General features: G+C 37.9%; 1 protein-coding gene across 1 annotated transcript in view; it reads right to left on the reverse strand.

Moving 5' to 3' along the window:
* The window catches only part of IL23R (interleukin 23 receptor), a gene marked incomplete at both ends in the record, with an annotated part of 69,909 nt that overhangs the window by 23,545 nt on the left and 20,147 nt on the right, over positions 1-26,217 (reverse strand). Inside the window, 3 exons of the mRNA XM_081087629.1 lie at positions 5,309-5,465; positions 16,995-17,140; positions 23,931-24,091. Coding sequence (XP_080943755.1) covers positions 5,309-5,465; positions 16,995-17,140; positions 23,931-24,091 — 464 coding nt within the window. The remainder of the gene's footprint in view (positions 1-5,308; positions 5,466-16,994; positions 17,141-23,930; positions 24,092-26,217) is intronic.

A 26,217-nucleotide genomic window follows, 5' to 3' on the forward strand; every position in this document is an offset into this window, starting at 1 on the left:
AGTAATAGGAATTATTTTTTTCAATTGTGAAATAATTGAAACTTCAGTTATGAGGTTTCCTTCTTACTGCTTTTATTTATATCTTTATTCATAGTGCTATGTACTTTACTGTTTTTTATGCTTTTTTAAAAAATATATCTTATTGAATTTTTACAGAGAGGAAGGGAGAGGGATAGAGAGTTAGAAACATCGATGCGAGAGAAACATCGATCAGCTGCCTCCTGCACACTCCCTACTGGGGATGTGCCTACAACCAAGGTACATGCCCTTGACCGGAATTGAACCTGGGACCTTTCAGTCCACAGGCCGACGCTCTATCCACTGAGCAAACCGGTTAGGGTTTGTTATGCTTTTTTATTGACTGTCTTCTCTAGAATTAAGGGATCTTTGTCTCTGCTCACTGAGGTTCTGCAAGCATCTAGCAAGTGCCTGGTGTCTGGTAGGGCCCAAATGAACATGAGTGACTATATAAGTATCTTTTCATGAATACCTTTTAAAAAGCAACTGATATTAAAGATTTTCTAATGAGCAATTTGACAATTTGCAACAATCATCTTAAAATGTGCTTAACTCTTGAGCCAATAAGACCTAAAGGCCAAAGGAGAGTTTATATACAAAGCCTAGTCAAAGAAATTTATTGATAATGGGAAAAAATGCAATAACCTACATATTGTTAAAATAGGGAAATGATTAAATATATTATTATACATCTATAAGTTAGAATGCTGTGCAGCCATTAAGTAGTTTTTAAAAATAAGAACTGTATTTGAACAGTATCCACACTACAGTTTTTATCATTTAAAAATATGTGCAAAGAAAAGAATTAACGTTAAATCCACAAAAATGTAAACAACAGTGATTTTTAGGTTATATAGTACAATAGACTTGCTTTGCTTTTTCAAATAGAAAAAAAGAGATACATTTTCAAAAAGATTTAATATTATCACTTTCCCTAACACACTTTTTCACTGTTTCTCATTTAATGTATTTTAGAAAGGAATTTGTACCAAAAGAAGTTTATGTTTCCTCTTAACTAACATGTTAAATTTTTACAGATGCAAGTTTTCAGGGATATTTAATTTTAACGTACTTTTGCCTCAAGTGATCCTCCTTCCCTCCCCCAATAGAAACTAATAGAAACCAATACTATATTTTAAATATAGGCTTATTGCAAGGTAGCTGTGATGTTCCTATTCTTTCAATGTAAGGTTTAAAACCTTTACTTTTAAAGAAGCAAATTTGTGGTCCTGTACTTGTAGAATATTTTAGTAAACTACTCCTCCACTTTGATGTAATTGGTTAAAGAAATTGATGAGATTGCTGAGGGCTATTGGTAAGAAAATGTGTGTTCTAGTTGAGGCGCTATTACTCACTAGCAATGTGTGATTTAGAAAATCATGCCTCACTTTTTCACTTGTAAAATGGTGCCAATTGCATTGCCAAATATGGCTTATGTAAAAATCAAACAAGATTATGCATAGTAGTACTTTGTAAGTGCTAAGTATATGTTAGTTATCAATTTGAATAATCTTGTTAGACAATTTAACATTTCATTTAAAAATAATTTGGTTACCAATTAAATTATGACTCTTATAAATGGCATCTAAAGTCCTAAGAATTTTTAACAATATAAACTTAAGGCAGAATATTTTCAATTAAAAACTAACTTTTAAAAAAGAGACTTGGTATTGCAAATGATTCCCTTAATAAAGTGTTTCTACATCAAACTTACAACTAAACTACCAAACAACCATCATTCAGGACTGTCTGAAATCTGGCTTAATGGAAGTCCTACAACTAGGAAATTAAAGAAGAAGCTACACCAAGACTGGTAGGAGGGGTGGATATGCAGAATGGGCTGGTCCCACACCCACATGTATCGGATAACAATTGGAAGGGATATCTCAGCTGTAGGGGTGTCCCCTAAGGAGCAAGGGGTCCCAGCCCCACACCAGAGTTCCAATGCCTGGAAGAGAAGTCCCCACAACTTCTGGCTGTAAAAACTAGTGGAAATTGAGGCTGAGGGAGATGGAAGCTCCTGGAGTCCTAGGCAGTTCCTCTTAAAGGATTTGCACACAGATTTACTCAGACTCACTCCCTCTGAGTTCCAACACCAGGGCAGCAGCTTCAAAGGCACCAAAGTTATATGGGGAGGGACTGAATTGCCTGACATCAAGGTGGGAGCTGGAGGTGAGAGGGGAGCTTTCTCTCAGACAGTTGGCAGAGGCCATTGCTTCTTTGATAAGCCTCTCCCCAACTGAACCAGCAGGTGGGCTTCATATCTGAGACTCCATCAACTTGGCTCCCACTGTTTGCCCTGCCCTGGTGATGCCCTGAGATCCCACCCCACCCAACTTGCAGGTCCACCCACACTGTTTCCACTTTTTCCATATGAATTTCCTGTCTTGCTTGGCTCATACTCGAGGTTTTTCCAAAATCTCTCAAACAAGCAGCATCTGGCCTCGCCATGCCCTGTACTCTCCCTGTGTGGCTCCAGATGCAGCCCTAGTAGCAGCTGTCCTTGCTCCACAGTCTGAACTGCCCTGGGCACCTCCAAACCCAGCACAAGTAGTAGATATCTTCAAATCACTTTGTAGCCCATGCCAGTGCCCCAGACAGAACTCAGATGGTAGATGACCTTGGCCTGTACCTCCTAGGCATCTCCAGAGCCACACACCCAATAGACAGCTCGAGATCACATGAAACACCACCCAACCACCTCTACAAGTGACACATGCAAGGGGCACCAGACCCCCACTGAAAATGCTCTGTGGGGTGGTCTCTGCACAGCTGATCCTCCACAGGAGTCAGAGGTTGAAGCCAGTCCTTGCAGCTGATTGGCCTGGGGGTAAATTTCTCCCATTGACATGCCAAAAGCAATCAAAGCTCAACTACAATAGGAGGGTATACACAACTCACACAGGGAGTAGGGCACATCTCAAATGCCAGCTTGGGTGCTAGGGGAGGCTGTGCCACTGAACCCTACAGAACATTGATTACATTAGGCCACTCTTCCAAGACAGGGATGGGTAGCAGCTCTATCTAACACATAGAAACAAACAGGGAAGCAGCCAAAATGAGGAGATAAAGAAACATGTTCCAAATGAAAGAACAGAACAAACCTCCAGAAAAAGAAATAAACCAAATGGAGACAAGCCATATTCTAGATGCAGAATTCAAAACACTGGTTATAAGGATGCTCAATGAATTTAGTGAGAACTTCATAGATGAAGGATACATTCTTCATAAATGAAGAATTATTTATAGAGAATCAGTGGTAGAGTAGAGGAAGCTGAGAATCAAATCAGTGACTTGGAATATAAGGAAGCAAAAAAACACCCAATCAGAACAGCAAAAATAAAAAAGAATCCAAAAAAATGAAGATAGTGTCAAGAGCTTCTGGACAACTTCAAGCATACCAACATTCACATCATGGGGTACTGGAAGGAAAACAGAGAGAGCAAGAAATTGAAAACTTATTTGAAAAAATAATAACAGAAAACTTTCCTAACTTGGTGAAGGAAATACAAGTCCAGCAAGTGTAGAGAGTCCCAAATAAGATGACCCATAAAGGCCCATACTAAGGCACATCATAGTTAAAATGCAAAAGATTAAAGACAAAGAGAGAATCTTAAAAGCAGTAGGAGAAAAGCAGTTAGTTACCTACAAAGGAGCTCCCATAAAGACTGCCATCTGATTTCTCAACAAACTTTGCAGGCCAAAAGAGAGTGGCAAGAAATGTTCAAAGTGATAAAGAACAAGGACCTTACAACAGAGATTACTCTATTCAGTAAAGGTATCATTTAGAATGAGGGGCAGATAAAGAGCTTCCCAGATAAGAAAAAGTTAAAGGTGTTCATCACCACCAAAACAGTTGTTATATGAAATGTTAAAGGGTCTCTTTAAGAAGAAGGAAAGAAAGATCAAAATTATGAAAAATAAAATTGCAATAAATACATATCTACCAGCAATTGAATCTAAAAAAACAAAATAAATGAACAAGCAGAACAGAAACAGATTCATAGATACAGAGAACATTTTGACAGTTGCCAGATGGGAGGGAGTGTCGAGGGGATGGGAAAGAAAGGTGAAGGTAGTAAAAAGTACAAATTAGTTGTTACAGAATAATCATGGGGATATAAAGTACAGCATAGGGAATACAGTCAATAAAATTCTAGTAACTATGTATGGTGTCAGATGGGTGTGAGATTTATCAGATGATCACTCAGTAAGTTGTGTAATGTCTAATCACTGAAGTGTCCACCTGAAACTAATCTAGTAATGTATGTCAACTGTCATTCAAAAAATTTTGTATGATTTTTTAAAATGTGTTTCTAAAATTTGGGCTTTAGGGGGCGCCAAAAGAACTTTTAAACCAGTCTTTGGGTCTTGGCTTTCTCTACGTGCTGGTTGGTCACCAATATTTATAATGAATGTTATGTTTGAAAACATAAAACACAATTACAAGATGCTATATTATAATAAAGATGATATTAACAATAGTGTGATTCTAATTAAGTTTTTCTGTTCTGAAAAGAAAAAAATAAATCTAGTGTATAAGCTACCTATACTAAAGAGACATCTTTAGGATAATGGGGCAATTATCAAATATTATGATAATTACAATAGGATCATTTTATTCTATGCTTACAATTGAAATCTATTTGGCTAAGATTTTATTAAATGACATGTAAATTCCTAGAATATTAAACTAGTAATATTAAGAGGAGAGAAATAGCTAAATATAAACAACAGCTTAGCTAAATTTTATTAAGAATAGAATTAAATAATTTCATAGTTAAGTGCTTTAACTCTTTCGGATTGTTTTGCATATAGTAGGTAATCAGTACTTATTGATATGATTTGATTTGTGTCTGTTTTTGAAGAATATATTTTAACAGACTGACCTAAAGAATTGAATGTAACTCTGAGTAATGTCTTTTTTCAAAACAAGGCCTGAGGTTATTAGCTGCCTCAGAATCACCCAGGATGTTTGTAAGCAATGCCAACACTTGAGCATCCCCCCCCACTCCCGCTACCTGAGACCTGTGAAAGAGGGATGGTGAACATGCACACCAGGTGGTGTGCATTGGTTTTTAGGCCCAGGAATGTTCGAGAACCATTGCATAAATTGTAGTCAGCCTCCACAAAAATCAAAGCAAAATGACAATGAAAGTATTACCACCTGCCCTACAATCCTTTTGTCAACTTTGATAGACATCAAGAAGAAAAAAAAAATGTATATAATTAGAAGAGAGATAGAGGTCAAAAGAAAAGCTTAAGAGATTAAATATATAGATACACTCACCTGTTTCAGGTGTTTTATGAAAAAAGGGTGAACTCCAGGACTGCCAGTAGCTTTTACCTGTTTCTCGACATCTCACTTGAAATACATATTTGGTATTTGGCTCTAAATAGAATGTTGACTGTTGCACATATGTAAAATTGGTGTCAAATTCCTTAACCTAAAATGGATGAATAACAATAATCAAATGATACAATGTGCTTTCAAAACAATTATTCAATTTAGCAGAAATACATGGAGTACCTATTATATTTCAGGCACTCTTCCAGAGCCTGCGAAACAAAGAGGAATAGGGTATTTTAGGTAAAACATGGCCATCAATAATTAAATACATGTTATTTAACATTAAAAATTAAGTACAGCCTAGCCGGTGTGACTCAGTTGTTGACATGCCCTGTTGTGGGTTGCGGGCTTGATCCCCAGTGTGGGGTGTGCAGGAGGCAGCCTATCAATTTGCTCTCATCATTGGTTTTTCTATCTGTCTCTCCTTCTCCCTTTCTCTCTCTAAAATCAATAAAAATATATTTCATTTTAACATGAAATACACATTGTATTTGATAACTGTCTCAAGATTTTAAATTTCAAGAAAGTCCAAATGTAACATATTCTTAATTTTGAAATAGCTGATTATAATGGGGTAGAAGAAATGGGGCACCTAATAGCAATTGTTTGATTTTAGTTCTCTCTCTCTCTCACTCTTTGCAGTTGGATATTTAGACCAATAATTATTCACGAATGGTTATATAATTTCACTTGCTAATGATGACTTTTAGAAAAAATTACTCATAAGCTAAACTGTTAAATTGGTCCTTATTGCAAATTTATGCAGATTCTGTAAGACCTGTTATGTATATGTATGAGTGAGAAAATGAAATGAAACATTTAAGGAAGTTGAACTGTAAAAATCTAATGGAAGATAACCAAGAAAATAGCTGAGGTATAAACTTAAAAATCATTTTCTGGGGCACTGCAACCTGCTACAAAATGTAATGAAAAATGATCCCGGACAAGCTGCTTCAGATGGGAGAGAGAAATCACTTATACAGCACCGTTAGTGTGTTGTGATAAGGGATTTACTGAAAAAGTGAAGCATGATTAAAAGGTAGACATAAAATATGTCTAAAAATGCATTTATGCAGCAGCTGGGAGAAAACAGTTACTGAACACTCATGAAAGAGAAAGTTGAAACTATCAAGATGCTTTTTTTTTTTAAAGAGCAAGATAGCAACCTCATTTAGGGATTCTTCTGTTAAGACCCAATCTTTAAAAAATAGTAATAATCTTAACATAAATCTTTAAAATTTGCAATGCATTGAAAATATGTCTCTATGGAATGCTCTGCTATGTAAACATGACTGGTGACCCCTGGGGTCTCCTGGGTTCCAGGAGACATTTTATTTGTGCCAAAAGTTTGGCTTTCAACTGCATTCTTCTTCATATTAGTGTGGATGAAAGGGGCCGCATGCTAACCTAATACGCTCGGGAAAGGCCTTCATGGCGGTCTTGCAAACTCAGAGGCCTAAAGTAACCACAAAGGATGGTCTGAAATGAAACTTTAACTAAAAGCAGTTATGGTGGGTAGTTATGTCCTAGGCCGGTATCTTCACTGACAAGGTCAACCTTTATCTTAACTGAGCCTATCTGTCTTTTTGCATCTATAATAACATACCCTTGAAATGTCTGGGTAACTTGTAACTTCCCTTTTTCTGGACCCCTTGGGGCACAATCTAATGTGCTGGGCTCCAGGACAAATACAACTAATTCCTTCATTGTTATGTTAATTGTTCCTACACCCACCTAAGTATGTGTCTATCATTTTACTTCTTATCCAATCCCAGGGGTTTCCCTGCTTCGCTTTCTCCTGCCTCTCTAGTCTATCACCAATGGATTTCATGTAACCCACCTATGTCCTTTTCCTTTGATTGTAATGTATAAATACAGGTGTAACCCACCATTCTCCCGAGCATTATCTCAATTTGTTGAGGTTTTGCTTCCTGGCATATGTCAAAAGTTTGGCTCAAATAAACTCACAAAAATTCTTTACAGGTTTCAATGTTTTTTTAAGTTAACATAGTTTCTCTTAGAGGGAATTGTTATTCTCTAATATGTCTCTTGCCATTACATTTATAGATAAGTCCTCTTGAGGAAGTGCCCTAAAGTATAGCCAGAATTCTAAACTAGAGAGAAAAAATTTACAGAACTGTTAGCAGAGTTGTTTCTAGCATTAGACAAGCCAGGTAACTGCTTAGGGCCTTGCAACCATAAGATGACACCTCAAGGTGCTATTTTCAGAGGCTGAAATGAACATTGAGTGCTAGACCTAATTGAGCACCCATGGCAAGGGCATGATCTCAAGTGCAAGAAATAGGACTTTGTTTTTTATAGCAGTTAATTTCTAGTTAGGTGAGGGCATAGAGAATCTCCATCAGTTTCCGCTACATCTTTTCTTACGGTTTCTTCTAAGTTTCTGGGCGCATCCTTTTGTGGAGGTAAGGAGAATCTCAAACCTATTCAGAGAGTTCTATAATCCTGACTTCCTTCAAATCCCAACCTGGTACATGGCCCAGGGGCAGGGGACCCTTTTCTGACTCACCAGTGTCTTAACTCTTTTCATTCTTCCCTCTTACCCCTGGACCTGGCCAGTTTTGGCTCTTGCTGCTCAGGTCATCTTTATCTACTGTTTGGTGGAGGAGGGAAGGGACATGATTATTGGGAAACTTAGTCATGACTAATCTCTTCCAAGTCTTCTGTCTTTTACCAGCATGTACACTTTTGAAATGCAAAGGCCAAGGATTTGGCCCTCTGCTATCTGTGTATTGTTCTATTAGTCTTCCCAGGGAGAGAACGAATACTTGGTTTTTGGGGCCCATGAATTAAGAATGGGTTTTACATTTTTTAAGTGGTTGGAAGAAAAATCAACGGAAGACTACTTCATGATACATGAAAATTATATGAAATGCAAACTTCAGTGTCCAAAAATAAAATTTTACTGGAACGGAACAATGTCCACTCACTTAGCGTCTGTTTTCATGCCGCCCATGCAAAGTTCAGTAGTTGGGACAGAGACCTTATGGCCTGCAAAGCCTAAATTGTTTACTGTTTGTACCTTGAATAAAAAGTTTGTCAATACCTTGGTCTTGTGTAATTAGAGAAGTGTCACCATCAATCCATTTACTCAAACTTAATGGGAAAATTTCCTTAAATTACTATATTGCTGCTAGGCACTATTAAAGGCAAATAATAATAATAATAGTTCATGTTTCATAGTATTATCTATGTGAACTAGACATTATAAGAATCAGTGCAGATACTAGAGTATAGAACAGCCCTGTCTTCCAGAGGCTCACAATTACATGATGGGGAAATATACTTGTAAACAGTTGGGTGTATTCAACATGGCAAACAGTACACAGCAGTGGGCAAGGATTGCTGAGGACTGAGCTCAAACTTTGACACAGTTTGAGATGCCAGGAAGACAGTCCATGAAGATAACCAAGAAGGTAAATATTCTCCCCACAGTGTCAGCCTAGAGCAGGGGTGAGCAAACTTTTTGACTCGAGGGCCACAATGGGTTCTTAAACTGGACCGGAGGGCCGGAACAAAAGCATGGATGGAGTGTTTGTGTGAACTAATATAAATTCAAAGTAAACATCATTACATAAAAGGGTATGGTCTTTTTTTTTTTTTTTTTTTTAGTTTTATTCATTTCAAACCGGCTGGATCCGGCCTCGACTGTAGTTTGCCCACCCCTGGCCTAGAGGATCGCCTGGAGGGCTGGCTGACACCTCACAGCCTGTATGCAGCTTAGCTAAAGGGGCTGAGAAGCATCCTCAGTGCACTGATTTTGCTTTCCAGGTGGGCTTCCTGTGCTCTATCAAGCCTGCTGCCTGGCTCTCCTGGAGGTTAAGGTGAAGAATAATGACAACAGCCCCCATTCACTGGACATTAACTCCATTCCAGGCTCTGGGCTAGCTTCTTACAGCATTTGGTCATCCCCACAACCCTGTGAGGTAAGTGCTTATCTCATTCCTGCTTTAGGTATAGGAATAATGAGGCACAGAGAAGATAAGGAACTTGCCCAAGTTGCACAACTAGAGAGGCAGAGACAGGCATTGAACTCAAGAGCCTGTGTGCTTAGCTGCAAGGCTTTCCTGGTAGCTGCCTGGCGCCAGGAGGTACCTCCCTCCTGCAATGTCTGATGGAAGCAGAGCCCAGGTGGAAAAGTGAATCTGTAGTCCTTCGTGTCCTCCCACTCTTCTTGACTCTGACTTCCTGTCTCCCTACATGGAGGCAAAGATAGCCTGACCCAGACAAAATTGATAGGGTAGCACATGTAAAACACAAAGCTTCACTCTGGCTGTTACTGACTGGATTTGGGTCATCAGGATAGAAATAGCAATTCATCTTTTTCTATGTAAGTGGTCACATTTGGAAGAATCAGAGCAGAAGGGATAGGATATGGGTTTTTGATTGAAACCTGTTTTTTTCATTTTCCAAATAGTTTTGGGGATGCCCAAAGGGATGTATTAGTAAGATCTGTGAGAGGCATTTAGTTACTAACTGTGTAAAGTTTGGGGAACCTGTCTTAAGCTCTTTTAAGTCCAGTCTGTAATGGAGCTGATACTACCTATCACAAAAGATTGTTATGAAGATTACTGGCAAATGGGATAACAAATATTCTTCCAGCTCCTTCATTTGTCTGCTCCTATTAAAGAGGTTTTTTTCTTTTTTTACTGATTAAGGTATTACATATGTGTCCTTATCCCCCCTATAGCCCCTCTACCACCGCTCATGCCCTCAACCCCCCGGTGTCTGTGTCCATTGGTTAGGCTTATATGCATGCATACAAGTCCTTTGGTTGATCTCTTCCCCTTCTCCCCACCCTCCCTTACCTTCCCTCTGAGGTTTGAGCATCTGATGGATGCTTCTCTGTCTCTGGATCTGTTTTTGTTCATCAGTTTATGTTGTTCATTATATTCCACAGATGAGTGAGATTGTGTGATATTTATCTTTCTCTGACTGGCTTATTTCATTTAGCACAATGCTCTCCAGGACCATCCATGCTGTTGCAAATGGTAGGAATTCTTTCCTTTTTACAGCAGAATAGTATTCCATTGTGTAGATGTACCACAGTTTCTTAATCCACTCATCTGCTGATGGGCACTTAGGCTGTTTCCAAATCTTAGCTATTTGGAATTAGCTAAGTAAATTGTGCTGCTATGGACATAGGGGTGCATATATCCTTTCTGATTGGTGTTTCTAGTTTCTTGGGATATATTCCTAGAAGTGGGATCACTGGGTCAAGTGGGAGTTCCATTTTTAGTTTTTTGAGGGAACTCCATACTGTTCTCCACAGTGGCTGCACCAGTCTGCATTCCCACCAGCAGTGCACGAGGGTTCCTTTTTCTCCACATCCTCTCCAGCACTTGTTGTTTGTTGATTTGTTAATGAAAGCTATTCTGACAGGTGTGAGATGGTACCTCATTGTCATTTTGATTTGTATCTCTCAGATGGTTAGTGACTTTGAGCATGTTTTCATATGTCTCTTGGCCTTCCTTATGTCCTCTTTCGAACAGTATCTATTTAGGTCCGTTGCCCATTTTTTGATTGGGTTGTTTATCTTCCTTTTGTTAAGTTGTATGAGTTCCCTGTAAATCTTGGAGATTAAACCCTTATCAGAGATAACATTGGCAAATATGTTCTCCTATGCAGTGGGCTTTCTTGCTGTTTTATTGATGGTTTCTTTTGCTGTGCAGAAGCTTTTTATTTTGATGTAGTTCCATTTGTTTATTTTCTCTTTAGTTTCCATTGCCCTGGGAGCTTTATCAGTAAAGATATTGCTTCAGCATATGTCTGAGATTTTGCTGCCTGTGGATTCCGCTAAGATTTTTATGGTTTCCTGTCTTATGTTTAAGTCCTTTATCTATTTTGAATTTATTTTTGTGTATGGTGTAAGTTGGTGGTCTAGTTTCATCTTTTTGCATGTATCTGTCCAATTTTCCCAACACTATTTATTAAAGAGACTGTCTAGACTCCATTGTATGCTCTTGCCTCCTTTGTCAAATATTAATTGAGCATAGTGGTTTGGGTTGATTTCTGGGTTCTCTATTCTATTCCACTGGTCTATGTGTCTGTTCTTGTGCCAGTACCAGGCAGTTTTGGGAACAGTGGCTTTGTAATACAGCTTGATATTTGGTATTGAGAACCCTCCTACTTTGTTCTTCTTTCTCAGGATTGCTGCAGCTATTCGGGGTCTTTTCTATTCCAGATTAATTTTTGAGGAGTTCGTTCCAGGTCTGTGAAATATGCCATTGGTATTTTAATGGGATTGCATTGAACCTGTAGATTGCATTGGATAGTATGGACATTTTAATGATGTTGATTCTACCAATCCATGAACACAGTATGTTCTTCCATCTGTATATGTCTTCCTCTCTCTCTTTTTTCAGTGTCCTCTAGTTTTCTGAATATAGGTCTCTTACCTCCTTAGGTGAGTTTATTCCTAGGTTTCTTAATTTTTTTGGTGCAATGGTAAATGGGATTTTTTTTTCTCTCTGTAATTTCACTATTGATGTATAAAAATGCCACCAATTTCTTGGTGTTAATTTTGTATCCTGCTACATTGCCAAATTCATTTATTAAGTCTAATAATTTTTTGATAGAGTCTTTAGGGTTTTCTATGTACAGTATCATGTCATCTGCGAATAATGACAGTTTTACGTCTTCTTTTCCAATTTGGATACCTTTTATTTCTTCTTCTTGTCTAACTGCTATGGCTAGCACTTCCAGTACTATTTGAACAGGAATGGTGAAAGTGGGCATCCCTGTCTTGTTCCTGTTCTTAGGTGAAATGGTTTTAGTTTTTGCCCATTGAGTATGATGTTGTCTGTAGGCTTGTTGTCTATAAGGCTTTTATTATGTTGAGGTATAATCCCTTTATTCCCACTTTGCTGAGGGTTTTTATCAAGAAAAGGTGTTGGATTTTGTTAAATGCTTTTTCTGCATCAATTGATATGACTATGTGATTTTTATCTCTCATTTTGCTTATGTGATGTATCATGTTTATTGATCCTACTTGGTCATGGTGTATGATCTTTCTGATGTAATGCTGGATCTGAGTTGCTAGAATTTTGTTGAGGATTTTGGCATCTATGTTCATGAGGGATATTGGCCTATAATTCTCTTTCTTTGTGTTGTCTTTATCTGGTTTTGGTATTAGGGTAATGTTGGCTTCATAGAATGAGCTTGGAAGTGTTCCTTCCTCTTGAATTTTTTGGAATAATCTGAGGAGGATAGGTTTTAGTTCTTGTTTGAATGTTTGGTGAAACTCCCCTGTGAAGCCATCTGGCCCTGGGCTTTTGTTTGCTGGAAGCTTTTTGATGACTGCTTCTATTTCCTCCCTAGTTATTGGCCTATTGAGATTTTTAGATTCTTCCTGATTGAGTTTTGGAAGGTTGTATTTTTCTAGGAATATGTCCATTTCCTCTAGGTTGTCTAGTTTGTTGGAATAGAGTTGTTCATAGTTTTTTTTTTTTTTTTTTTTTTTTTTTTTACAATCCTTTGTATTTCTGTGGGGTCTGTTGTTATTTCACCTCTTTCATTTCTGATTTTGTTTATTTGGGTCCTCTCTCTCTGCTTCTTGGTGAGCCTGGCTAGAGGTTCATCAAACTTGTTTATTCTTTCAAAGAACCAGCTCTTGGTTTCTTTGATCTTTTGTTTTTTTTTGTTTTTTTGGTCTCTATGTCATTTATTTCTCCTCTGATCTTTATTATCCCCTTCCTTCTGCTCACTCTGGGCTTTTCTTGTTGCTCTCTTTCTTTTTTTTTTTTTCTCTTTTAATTAAATCTTTATTGTTCAGATTATTACATTTGTTCCTCTTCCCCCCCATAACTCCCCTCCTCCCAGTTCCCACCCCACCCTCCGCGCTCACTCCCCACCCACTGTCCTCATCCATAGGTGCACGATTTTTGTCCAGTCTCTTCCCGCATCTCCCACACCCCTTTCCCCCCCAAGAATAGTCAGTCCATTCCCTTTCTATGTCCCTGATTCTATTATAATCACCAGTTCATTCTGTTCATCGGATTATTTATTCACTTGATTCTTAGATTCACTTGTTGATAGATGCATATTTGTTGTTCATAATTTGTATCTTTACCTTTTTCTTCCTCTTCCTCTTCTTAAAGGATACCTTTCAGCATTTCATATAATACTGGTTTGGTGGTGATGAACTCCTTTAGCTTTTCCTTATCTGTGAAGCACTTTATCTGACCTTCAATTCTGAATGATAGCTTTGCTGGATAAAGTAATCTTGGTTGTAGGTTCTTGGTATTCATCACTTTGAATATTTCTTGCCACTCCCTTCTGGCCTGAAAAGTTTCTGTTGAGAAATCAGCTGACAGTCGTATGGGTATTCCCTTGTAGGTAACTGAGTTTCTTTCTCTTGCTGTTTTTAAGATTCTCTCTTTATCTTTTGCTCTTGGCATTTTAATTATGATGTGTCTTGGTGTGGTCCTCTTTGGATTCCTTTTGTTTGGGGTTCTCCGAGCTTCTTGGACCTGTAAGTCCATTTCTTTCACCAGATAGGGGAAGTTTTCTGTCATTATTTCTTCAAATAGGTTTTCAATATCTTGCTCTCTCTCATCTTCGGGCACTCCTATAATTCTGATGTTGGTACGCTTGAAGCTGTCCCAGAGGCTCCTTGCACTATCCTCACATTTTTGGATTCTTTTTTCATTTTGCTTTTCCGGTTGGGTGTTTTTTGCTTCCTCGCATTTCAAATCATTGACTTGATTCTTGCGCTCCTCTGGTCTGCTGTCGGGAGTCTGTATAATATTCGTTATTTCAGTCCGTGTATGCTTAATTTCTAGGTGGTTCCCCAATATAAGATCGAGGGTCTCATTAGTTTTCTTGTAGATCTCATTAAGTTTATCGGCGGCTTCTAAACAGTTCTTGAGAGACCTTAAAAGTGTGGTTCTGAACTCTATATCTTCCATTGACAATTTTGTCCTGTTTCTTTGTCTCCGCATTTTGTTATGCTTCCTTGGTGCACCCCCTAGTGGTCTTTGTGCGCAGTCTTATAGTTAAACCTTGATTGTTGTAGCTAATACCAGGGAGGGTTTGACCTCCAGGCCAAGTGGCTATGAGAATCAGCTGTGTCTGCAGTGAGAGAACTTCTGTCCTCTAGGGAGGTGCTAATCTAGCCTTTGCCTGAGGCTATCCAGCAAATGCCTCTGTGCAGGGCTTGGGCGGGGCGGGTCGCACAGGATCAATAGGGTGGGCTAGAGAGAGCAGTTATGGCGGCTCTCAGTCCTGTCCCCAGGGGCTCTGCCTCTCTGAGTCCCAGCAATGGCTGCAAACCTCGGAGAGAAAGCTGCACTCGCTCTGACTGAAGCCAGACAGTCCCGCTTCTCTCGTTTGAGTCTGGGTCTCTAAAGACTCGCCCGTATCTGGAGCTCAGAGTCGCCCGTATCTGCGACTCCCTCCCGATTGAAAACGCCAACCGCGCCCTCCGCCACCAGCCCGCTTCGCGCACTTCGCACCTCAGACTTTGACTTCAGCACTTCGCCTCCTCTGAGTGTCCGTATGCGTTTCTCTTTCCTCCTAGTTGTAGGACTTCCACTCAGCCAGCGTTCCTGTGGTTCTGGGTGATGTCCCTTCCGTTTTTTGGTTTCACTTTTGAAGTAGTTGTTCAAAGCAGCAAACTCCGGCGTTAACCTATGCCGCCATCTTGGTTCTCTCACTTGTTGCTCTCTTTCTAATTCTTTAAGTTGTAGAGTTAGATGATTTATTACCATTTTTTCTTGTTTTTTAAGGTAGGCCTGTAGAGCTATAAACTTCCTTCTCAGGACTGCTTTCACTGTGTCCCATAGACTTTGTTTTGTTGTATTTTCATCAAAAGAGAAGGTTTTGAAAATTGAGCTCAAATTTACCAGTCACCAAGTCTCACAATGACATATATATCTCCACCAGGGGGAGCAGAGAACAAGAGTTTCAACCAGAAAACAGCTGGTTTCTGAAAACCTACTCAGAGACACAGATAACATAATTCCTCTGTATTTTCTAAACATTCTTACATCCTATTACTTCCTCCTACTTCTGCCAAATAAAGGAGTTTCCTATTCTCTGTATCATTCTATGACTGTCACACTACACAAGGGCCCAGGTGTCCTATTTGAGCAAAACCCTATAAACTCAAAATCTAAGACTCAAGAATTTCATTTAGGTTGTTCTCAAATTTACCTAAGTTCGGCCTAGGCAAAAGAGTGGCTGTGGATTTTTGTTTAGTGTTTATCTCATCTGTCCCAGGCGTTAAGTGTGGTACTGCTGTGCACACAGATGCATAATTATTCAGGCAAGGAGTCCAGCAGCACGGCCACTTGGTTACTGCCCAAACGATGCAGCACATGGACTCTCATCTCAGTGTAATCTGAACAACTGTGAAGTTCACATTTCTGATTTAAATGAACAAGATAAATAAATGACTGATAACAAGGATTTATTTGAAAGAGCAATCTTTAGAGGATGTCATGAAGTCAATATAGTTTTACCCTCATCTCCACACTCTTTAGCACATCGGTCCACAGCAAAACTCATGCTCAGAATGATGAGGCTAAAGCAGAAGAAGGCTTTGTAGTCACACAGATAACCAAAGATTAGTGTTAAATATACATTGTTTCATTTAACTCTATGAAAACTGGTAAATTTATACATGATACATAACTCACAATTGTTTTTTGAAAGAGAGGGTTATTATTTTATTTGGATGAATATGTTCAATTCATTATGTTCACCCAGAACTAACTTACCTTCCTTCCTTCCTTCCTTCCTTCTTTCCTTTCTGTCTTTCTTTCTTTCCCTCCCCCTTCTCTCTCCCCCTCCCTCCCTCCCTCCCTTTCTCTCCCCTTTCCTTTCCTTCCCTTTCCTTTTCCCTTTCTTTTCTTTCTTTAATTTCATCCATTCCCCCCACCTTCCTCCCCTTTGGCAAACATCAGCTTGGTCTCTATAACGATGGGTCTATTTTTGTTATTTTGTTGTTGTTTTTCAGATTCCACATATAAGTGAAATCATATGATATTTGTTTTTCTCTGTCTGTCTTATTTCACTTAGCATAATGCCTTCTAGGTCCACCCATGTAGTCACAAATGGCAAGATTTCATTCTTTTTTAATTGCTGAGTAATATTCCATTGTGTGTGTGTGTATACTAGATATATCTCACATCTTCTTTATCCATGTATCCATAATACATGAAAAATAACTCTCAATTAAGCAAAACCAGGCAACTCCATTTATTAATTATTTTTACTAAATTGCAGTTCATTGCCTCTCCTAAGACACTTAGTAACTTGCCATTGGTATTTGAGGATGATTAATTTGTCTACCAGTAGACATTCACTTTGTAACCTATACTCATCTAAGACTGAGGCCTAAGAACTAAGTAGATGGACATCTCTCAGCTGAACATTCAACTATTTAGCACTTTACAAAAGGCAAGTGGACCTGTTCAGAAAACATCTCCCTGTGTGGAAACATAGTATAATCCTTATTAAAACCAGAGTGGTATGAATATCACACAAAGAATCAGATAAAAACATGTCAAATCGATCACTGTAAGTCCCTGTGGTCACTGACTGTTGGTTGGCGATTTTTTTCATTTACTGACATACTAAAGAATAGTGAAAGGTAGCTTACATTCCAAGTTCGGTTTGTTGTAGCCTTGTGTCTCATTTCACAGGAAACCTTTTCAATTGTTGTTTGACTATTCCAATGAATTATGGTCTTGGGGACTGTAGTATTTATATCTTCAACCCTGAAAATGATAGCTTCAGAAGGTATCACTAGGAAAAAACAAAAACAAAAACCCAGCAATTTAAAACTTGCCTGGAGAGAAATGTGTGTCTTTTCATCCATCTACAGACGTGTTAAAACTCAGTACTGCCCTGGCCACATAGTTCACTTGGTGAGAGCATTGACCCAATATGCCAAGGTTTAGGTTTGATCCCCTGTCAGTGACACATACTAGAATCTACCAATGAATGCAGATATAAGTGGAACAACAAATCAATATTCTCTCTCTCTCTCTCTCTCTCTCATCAATAAATAAACCTTAAAAATTATAAAAATTTTTAAGTACTAAAAATAATTCCATGATCTAGTTAATAATTAATGATTTTTTCCCCTTGTTTTCTATTCTGTTATATAGGAAACAACTGGGGTTGCTAAGTAAAATTCTTTTCAGCCCATTCTTCAGTTCTTTTAAAAGGAACTCTAATAGTCTTGTCTTTCCTCCCCCCACCCTCCCCACCCCCACACACACCCTTATAATCCTAACTAATGAAATTCCAGAGCCTGGCCTGATTAACAAAATAATGTAAAAAAAGAAATAAAGAAGATAGTTCTTTTTCTCTGCATCTGTTTAGGAGAGATGTTTTGCATCCTAAATTTACTTCAAATAATTTGATTTAATAAGTTGTTAAATATAAACCTTTCACAATAATATTATTTTTATTCTCTGGTGTTATATGGAAATTTATGTGAATATTTATGTTTACTGCTAACTTGTTTTATTTTCCATTAAAACAAATCTGTATTTGAAAGTATGATTTGAACAAAGCAAATCTCACAAGACTCTAAGATTTTACCAATTATCACTATGTTCTATGAAAATAACTTTTAAAAGGGAAATGAAATTCGGATTGATTCTCTCACTAGTTTTTTGTTGTACTATAAGTAAGGGTGTAAATGAAATCTCTATATTTCTAAACTATATAAATACTTAAAAGTTTGTTCTGTCCAAACAGAATGAAATCATTGGTACTTTCCATTTTTCCTACATGCACGCTTAGAACAACAACAAAAAAACACCTATGACTTTTCTAGATGTATTACTACTAATATTATTGCATTATTTTTTTAAAAAAATCCTTACTCAAGGATATGTTTATTGATTTTTTAGACAGAGAGGATGTTTGTCTCCCATTCGCATTCCGACCGGGGAATGAATCTACAACGTAGGTATGTTTCCTGACTGGGAATCAAACCCACAACCTTTTTGGTGTACAGGATGATATTCCAACCAACTGAGCCACCTGGCAGGGACCTCTACTTAATATTATTTAATAAAAAGCTCAAGACTGTATGTGTGTTTTTAGGGACCATTGTTAAAGTTTAATATCCTCTATGAATTCATTTTCTTTTCACTTATTCTAAATGTAGAAAGTATCCTTTGGGGAAATTATTTTTTAATTATTAATAACTATTATCTAAAATTATGTGCACAGGTATATGATTTATAGAGAAATATAAAAATTAAAGATTTGCTCTCTAGTAGCACAGTCTTAGAATAAAATCCTTGGGCTAAACCTAGAGCAGGACAGAAGTAGTAGTAGGAGAATTAGTCTAATTAAAGACCTTACTATACCGAACTTTTATCATCTGAATCCCATACTTGATTTCCTATAGCTAGTATATGCTTCTTATAAGCAGAATCAGTATTCAGAGATGCCTAGAGTCAGGGAAGTAGACCCCATGGGGGGCTCTGAGCAAGCTCACATTATGCGGGGAAGTGGACCTTCTGAGACCACTGGAGACCACATAAGCACCCTTAGTGCTGTGTTATTTACCCCCTTCTGCCTCCCACTGCTAGAGCAGCACAAGCATTCATTTGCAGAAAGAAATTTCTGGGAGGAACCAAAATCTGTTTAGTCCTATGAGAAATGCAGGTCACAGTAATGCAGGTCAGGTTTAAGATAGAGTCTTGGCACGGTAGAGATCTAAACTAAGCCTTTTGATTTGAATCAGTTTATACATTTTAAAAAATAAATGTTATATAACATGTACTTGAACATATTTTTTGTTACACAAGACTCAAATGTTAAATTTTTGTTGTCATTGCTTAGGTTTTAAACCTTCCCATAAGATTTTACATTTTTATTTTGGTTTTGTTTTTCTCTATTTTACATTTTTTAAAGAACTGTCAAATCTAGACCCAACTGTAAAAGAGAACTTAGGATATGATAAAATATATGATGAAACTATAAAAGAAAATATATATAATAAGAAGTAAATGACAAATATTATGTAATACCTGATCATCCATTTGGAAAACAATCCAAATTAGATTCTATGGAAGACATTGATTGGTGGCCAAACAACCATTCCCAAACCTCTTTTCCCTTATAGAAGAGGTAGCTTCTATCCTTAATATATTGGTAATAATTCTATTGCTTTTTTTCTAGCTCATATGTATTTCTCTATAAACAATATATTATTCAGTTTTGTCTGCCATGAAATATTTATACATTGAAAAAAATCCAAAAATCCCCCAAAACTGTCATGTCATCGTAGAGACCATATTTGCAGTTTCTACTTGTATTGAAATAAATAGCATGTATTTACCCATAATTATTCATTGGGGAACATTAATGTTCAAAATGGCAGCCAGAAAGCACTACACTTTCTGTATTATAATTTATTTCTCTACAAGAGAAGTTAAGCATTCCTCTCACATGTCATTTTGGTACAGTGTTACTGCACTATTACTCAGCCCTGCCTTTCAGCACAGCCTCTCTAACGTAATTACAGCCCAATCCCATAGCTATTATGTGGAAATTGCTCCCAGGAGAGTCCACTTTCCTCAGTTTCATAGAACAGTTCATTTATCTAACTTGCAATGTCTCATTCTTAAAGTGTCACAAATGAAAATAGCTCATCTGTTAATATTCTGGTGGCTTTGTTGTGTGAAGTCCTCTATCTGTTATATTATCTGGATAATGAGGGAGGAGAGGAAAAGGAGGAGGAGGAGGAAGAGGAGGAGGAGAGGGAGAAGGAGGGGGGGAGGAGGAGGAGGAGGAGAGGGAAGAAGGAGGAGGAGGAGTTCCAAACAAGAAGCTTCCTTATTCACAGTGTGAGAAGTCAGATTTGCTGATGGTGGCGACCAGATAAGATTTTTGTTTTATGGGAGGTGTGGTGATAATTAACTATGACAAGTTAACAAGTTTGGGATGAAATCTAGCTGTCCTACTAGCTATGCAACCTTGAGCAAATTATTTTATCTTTTTCTTCATCTGTGAAATGGGCACAGTACCATGTGTGATTGTTTCCAGAACTTAATGTGATATGCTTGTTGTCTAGAATGCAATTCAATAATATTTGTTGTGCCCAGATTTCATGATTCCCAAGAACCCACAGGGAGCCAGCGAGTCCGATGCAAAAGCAAAGAGTCATTCATTTCAAACCTAGGTTTGGCTCCCCTGCCACACTCACCGATGCAACGGTAAGCTCCAGTGGCCGAGAGAGAGAGAACTCTGTGCGGAGAGAGGTTTTATAGGGGTTTGGGGTAAGGGGAGGAGAAAGGACTGTGGGCCCTGCCGATTGGCCAGGCGCGAGTCGGTGTCTCATTACACAGGATGTGGTCATAGTGATGGCGTGCACTTCCCTTGACTATCTTCCGGGAAGAAGCTTGCTGAGCACATGGCCAAGTTAAGATGAAGGGCATAGCCCTTACCCTGGGGCAAGGTGGAGGGCGTAGCTCTTACCCTGGGGTAAGGTGGAGGGCGTAGCCCTTACCCTGGGGCAAGGTGGAGGGCGTAGTCCTCGCCCTTTCAATATTATGATCATAATAAGGTCACAATGATAATAACAGTAGCACTGCTACTACTAATTTAGTTACTAAAAATCATATTGCCCAAATGATAGTGGATAAGATAGCCTTTAATCATCTTTATCCATCAAGGTGAATCTGTTTGCTTTTTGGCATAAACCCTTTGACTTTAGTTTCTGTAAAAAGAATTTTTTTTTACTTGAATGGTCTACTTAATATTTTACAAGAAAAAAATAGAAGATAATAAGACAAATTTTTGGTTTGTTTATGAAATGCACATGGCCTGTCAGAGCTCATTTGACAGTTAAAACTATTGCTCAAAGAACTGCTGCTCTACGAGTCTGAGCTCCTGATTTCCCTGGAGGTTCTGGATGGAGGTTGCACACAGACTCATCACTGCGGTCTGTGCTCGGGTCCTTGGGGACCCATGGTGGCCTTTGTGAGCATCGGGGGCAGAAACCTCTCTGGGTTTGGATATGTCTGAGGAAGGAAGACAAAAGCCAAGGCCAGGTGCATGAAATGAAGTGTTGTGTCTGTAGTTACCTTGGGGATTTTCCATCTTGCAGTAAAATGTTAATAGAAATTATTTGCAGCATGCCTCTATTCATTGGGCAGTTTGTTTCAAAGGGTCATTTGCCTCATCCCAGATCTTTAGTGAAATTTTATGTGTAATTATTATATATTTATTAACTATGTATTAATAATACATTATGTATTATTATGTAATTATTATGAGGTAAGAGCATGTTACCCCATCTTACCTCAAAATGTAAATTTACTAAAATGTATAGGTCATGGTCAAGAGAACTGTAACTCCAAGAATATACAATGCAATGGAATTATTTTTCATCACCATAGTCAGCAGTGTTTATTTCAAATCCAAAATTCAGAGCATAATGACAGATTTTTAGACTAATACTGTTAGTTGAGATAGTTGACATTAGTCAAGACAGAAGTTGAGAAATTAAGATATTAATTAATTAATTAAGAAGAGCTTTGTGATCCCCCAAAGATACCCATGTTGTACCCCATAAGAAGGCATCACATCTCCTAAGTTATTAGTCAACAGGAAAATTGTCAGACACATTGTACTGTGTGTTTAAATAAAAACTGAGGGTAGTAGTTGAGGATGTTGGAAGTAGAAGCTCCTTAGCTCTGCAATCTCAAATTTCTTAAGGCAACTTAGCTTCAGTTCTCTCATGTATACATTATAATCTCTTCTGCAAATAGAGCTGTTGTGAGGGTTACATAAGAGGATATGTGTAATAGCAGCTAGCCTGAGGAAAGTGCTGCATAAATGTTAGCCTGCTGAAATCATCCTCCATAGAGTAATCTTCCTTATCCGGGACTGACAGGTCCAAGACTCCAGTGGATGCCTAAAACCACGGATAGTACCAAACCCTAGGAATACCATGTTTTTTCCTGTACATATCTACCTGTGATAAAGTTTAACTTATAATTAGGCACAGTAAGAGATAAACAACAATAACTAGAAATAAAATAGAATAATTACAATAAAAGTTATGTGAATGTGCACTCTCATAATATATGTTGTACTATTCTTACCTTTTCACTTAAAGAAGGCCCTTTATGCTTCTCTCTGGAATATCTGAATTGTCAGCATCACTACTCTTGCATTTTGTGGCATTATTAAGTAAAATAAGGGTTACGTGAACACAAACAATGTGACAGGAAATCTGATAACCAACACAGCTACTAAGTAACTGCTAAATAGGAAGCGTATATACTAATATAGCGGGTGGATATACTGGATAAAAGGATGATTCACACCCTGGGCAGAATTTGACAGGATGGCTCGAGGCTTAATCACCTTACTCAAAATGGTAAACTACTTAAAACTTGTGAATTGTTTATTCCTGGAATTTTTCATTTAATATTTTGGACCACAGTTGACCACACATAACTGAAATCACATAAAGCAAATCCACAGATGAGGGTGGGCTATTATGATAAAAACAGGAATAACTGGAATGAGGATTATCAAAGAAGGTGACTCACATTTGGTGTTCATTGGCTGAACTCTGGCTTTAGGGCTGGGATATAGTTATAAAATGCTCAAGTTGTAAAAGGCCAAATTACTTTTTGGAATTTATCTTCAGGAGAAAACCAACTACAAGCAAAACTTTATCTAAAAGGTTGTTCATGGCAATAATTTATAATGGTGAAAATTTGAAAACAGTCTAAATCTTCAACAATAGTGACTAGTTAATGACATTTATTAAAATACTATTGTAGATTAAACTAATAGAAATATTTATTCTATATTGTAAGTCAAAAAAGGCAAGGTCTAAAAATATCTGAAGCAAAAAAATATTAACATTTGTTAAATTTGGCTGATAAAGATGTCTACAAAATTCTCCACAATTTTCTATGTATCTTGTAAAACTTTTCAAAATAAAAACATAACTTTCACAATAGTGCATACAGAAGAAATTCTTTATTATGCTGCCCTTCTCAGAACATAAGACTCATAATACTTTATTCTAATTCTTATTTCCTTCCCTCTTCCCTGGTAGATTTTAAGATATTTAGGGCAGCAGGTACCTTGTCTATTTTATTCCCCATAGCCCTTAGAACAGCGGTTCTCAACCTGTGGGTCACAACCCCTTTGGCGGTCAAACGACCCTTTCACAGGGGTCGCCGAAGACCATCAGAAAACACATATATAATTACATATTGTTTTTGTGATTAATCACTATGCTTTAATCATGTTCAATTTGTAACAATGAAATTCTGGGTCACCACAACATGAGGAACTGTATTAAAGGGTTGCGGCATGAGGAAGGTTGAGAATCACTGCCTTAGAACAATCCTTGAACATAAAAAGTTATCAGTATTTTAAAAAACAGATACACCCATGTAGAAATTATGGGTAATTCTTGTTTTCTTTATCATGATCTACAAGATCTTTCAGGGAACTCCTTTTAAATCTAGACTTCACTTAACTAGGTCAGCACAAATAGTTGTTTATTTGTAAATATGGTATAGAATTTCTTATTCTTTACCTATATCATCCAGGTGAACTTGCAGTTGTTTTGACTTCTCCGTACCTAGTACATTTGCAGCTTGGACCCAAACCAAATACTTCTTGCCCCCTTGTAATGAATCAGTGGAGATGTTAATATAATTTGAGGCGAGATATTGTTGTTCTTCTTCTGTCTCTAAACTTTAAAAAAAGATCATAATTACCAGTTATGTTTGGCTCGAATTAATTATTCCTGAATTTTTTGATGCTACCTTTTTAACCTGCTTTCAGAAATCAACATTTACTGGGGGGAAAAAAAGAAAAAAAAAAAGAAAAAAAAGATCAAACTTGATTTTATTTTGAGAATTTAAAAAAAGAAATTTGAGACTATCTATGCCTACAATGTGACTTTCATGGGACCTAAACCATTTTGCCTTCATGGACTCCTTCTATTAAGAAAAAAAAAAAAAAAGTATGTATGTGTGTAGGTGTGTTTATATATTTGTGTACATACTTGTGTTTTTATAATATTTTACAACTGTTGCTATAAAAGCAAATATATTAATATCACATATTAAAACATTTTCTCGGACTGAACGGTTAATTTTTTCCTTCTGATTTTAAGTGAAATTAAACATTTCCATGGGCTCCTGAAAGTATTATGGGCCCCAGGCACTATGCCTACTGTGCCTATTGAGTAAGTCAGCTCTGGACATAGCTTGAAACACATGAGCACCCTCTGGCAGAGGGCGTTTCATAGGGGCTCAGTGCAAGGGCTCAGATGTAGGATAACCATAAGAATGAGGTGAGGGGTGATAGGCGCAGGAGATTTGGATGAGGTAGGGGAAGACATCTTCCAGATAGGGAAAAAACAGTATGTTCTGAAACAAATAAATGAAATGACATGCCAGTTTTGAGAAAGTTCAACAAGTTCAATACTCTGGGGCATGAAAGTATAAGAAATAACTTGAAGTAGAGCAGACCAAGTCAAAAAGATCTTCTACGTATTTTGAGGTTAGAAATGACTGGGTCTGGTGGTTGATTGGATGAGGGGATGGAAAAGATAGAGGAGAGAGACCCACTTTGGAATGAGAGCTATAGAGAGCTATTCAATTATCACTTCCAATTATATTTATCTAAGTTTTTATAAGTGAATAATTGAGGATCTCTAACCCACCAATTAAAATTTCCAGTTACTTGTTAAGGCTGACACTTAACATTTTATTAACTGACATTACCTTTGAACAAAACGTTTGAGCCTCTCTTTTAAATCTTTGAAAAAATTTACTCTGTAATATTTTAAGGGGGTGGGAGATTGGGAGTAGTGGGGAGGAGAGTCCTGGGGAATGTCTCTTCCCTCATTTTCTGGGTCTGTAAGGAGAAATTGTCTTTAAACGTCCCCGCTTCTTGTCCTGCCCCTCGCTCTCCTTTCCCTCTTGAAAGTGGGGTGATTCTACTCGGGAATAAACTGGGCCTGGGCCTCAGTCCCTTCCTCTTTCCTTTCCCCTCAGGAGTCAGAAGACCAGGGAGATGTCCTTTTCTAGGCTGCTCCTCCAATATGCTGCAAGATTTTTTAAATAATATATCTTTATTGACTTCAGAGAAATGCAAAAGGGAAAGGAGATAGAAACATCAGTGATGAGAGAGAATCATTGATCGGCTGCCTCCTGCATACCCCACACTGGGGATCAAGCCTGCAACCCAGGAATCGAACCATGACCTCCTGGTTCATGGGTCAGTGCTCAACCACTGAGCCACACTGGCCAGGCAAAATCAGCATTTCTTGTCAGTTACTCCATTATTGTCAATAGCGTGCTGCCTTTCTCATATCCTCAGTTTGCCTTTGTTTGTGTGCCATTTTAAAAAATTCATTGATTCTAGAGAGAAGGGGAGAGAGAGAGAGAGAGAGAGAGAGAGAGAGAGAGAGAGAAGGAAAGAGGGAGAGAGAGACAGAGAGAAGGAGACATTGATCTGTTGTTCCACTTATTTATGTATTAACTGGTTGTTTCTCATATGTGCCCTGACCGGAGATTGAACCTGCAACCTTGGCGTATCTAGATGACTCTCTAACCAGTTGAGCTGCCCAGCCACAGATCTGTTTTCCATTTTTAATGATTTTCTCTCCGTCACACTTAAGAGGCAACCAAAGGAGTGAAGCATTTTTTAAGACTATTTTCTCTTTTCTCCCCGTTTTGGGAGCTGTGACCATGGTCTAGGTTCTATCTCTATATGAATTGCCAATGGTGTATTGCTTGTATATTCCTAAGTTAATTGTACTACATTGTGCAACCTAATTTGATATAGAAATCTAATTTAGAAGGGAAATA

This window comes from Myotis nattereri (genome assembly GCF_964212035.1).
Source record: "Myotis nattereri genome assembly, chromosome: 3".
Lineage (NCBI taxonomy): Eukaryota > Metazoa > Chordata > Mammalia > Chiroptera > Vespertilionidae > Myotis > Myotis nattereri.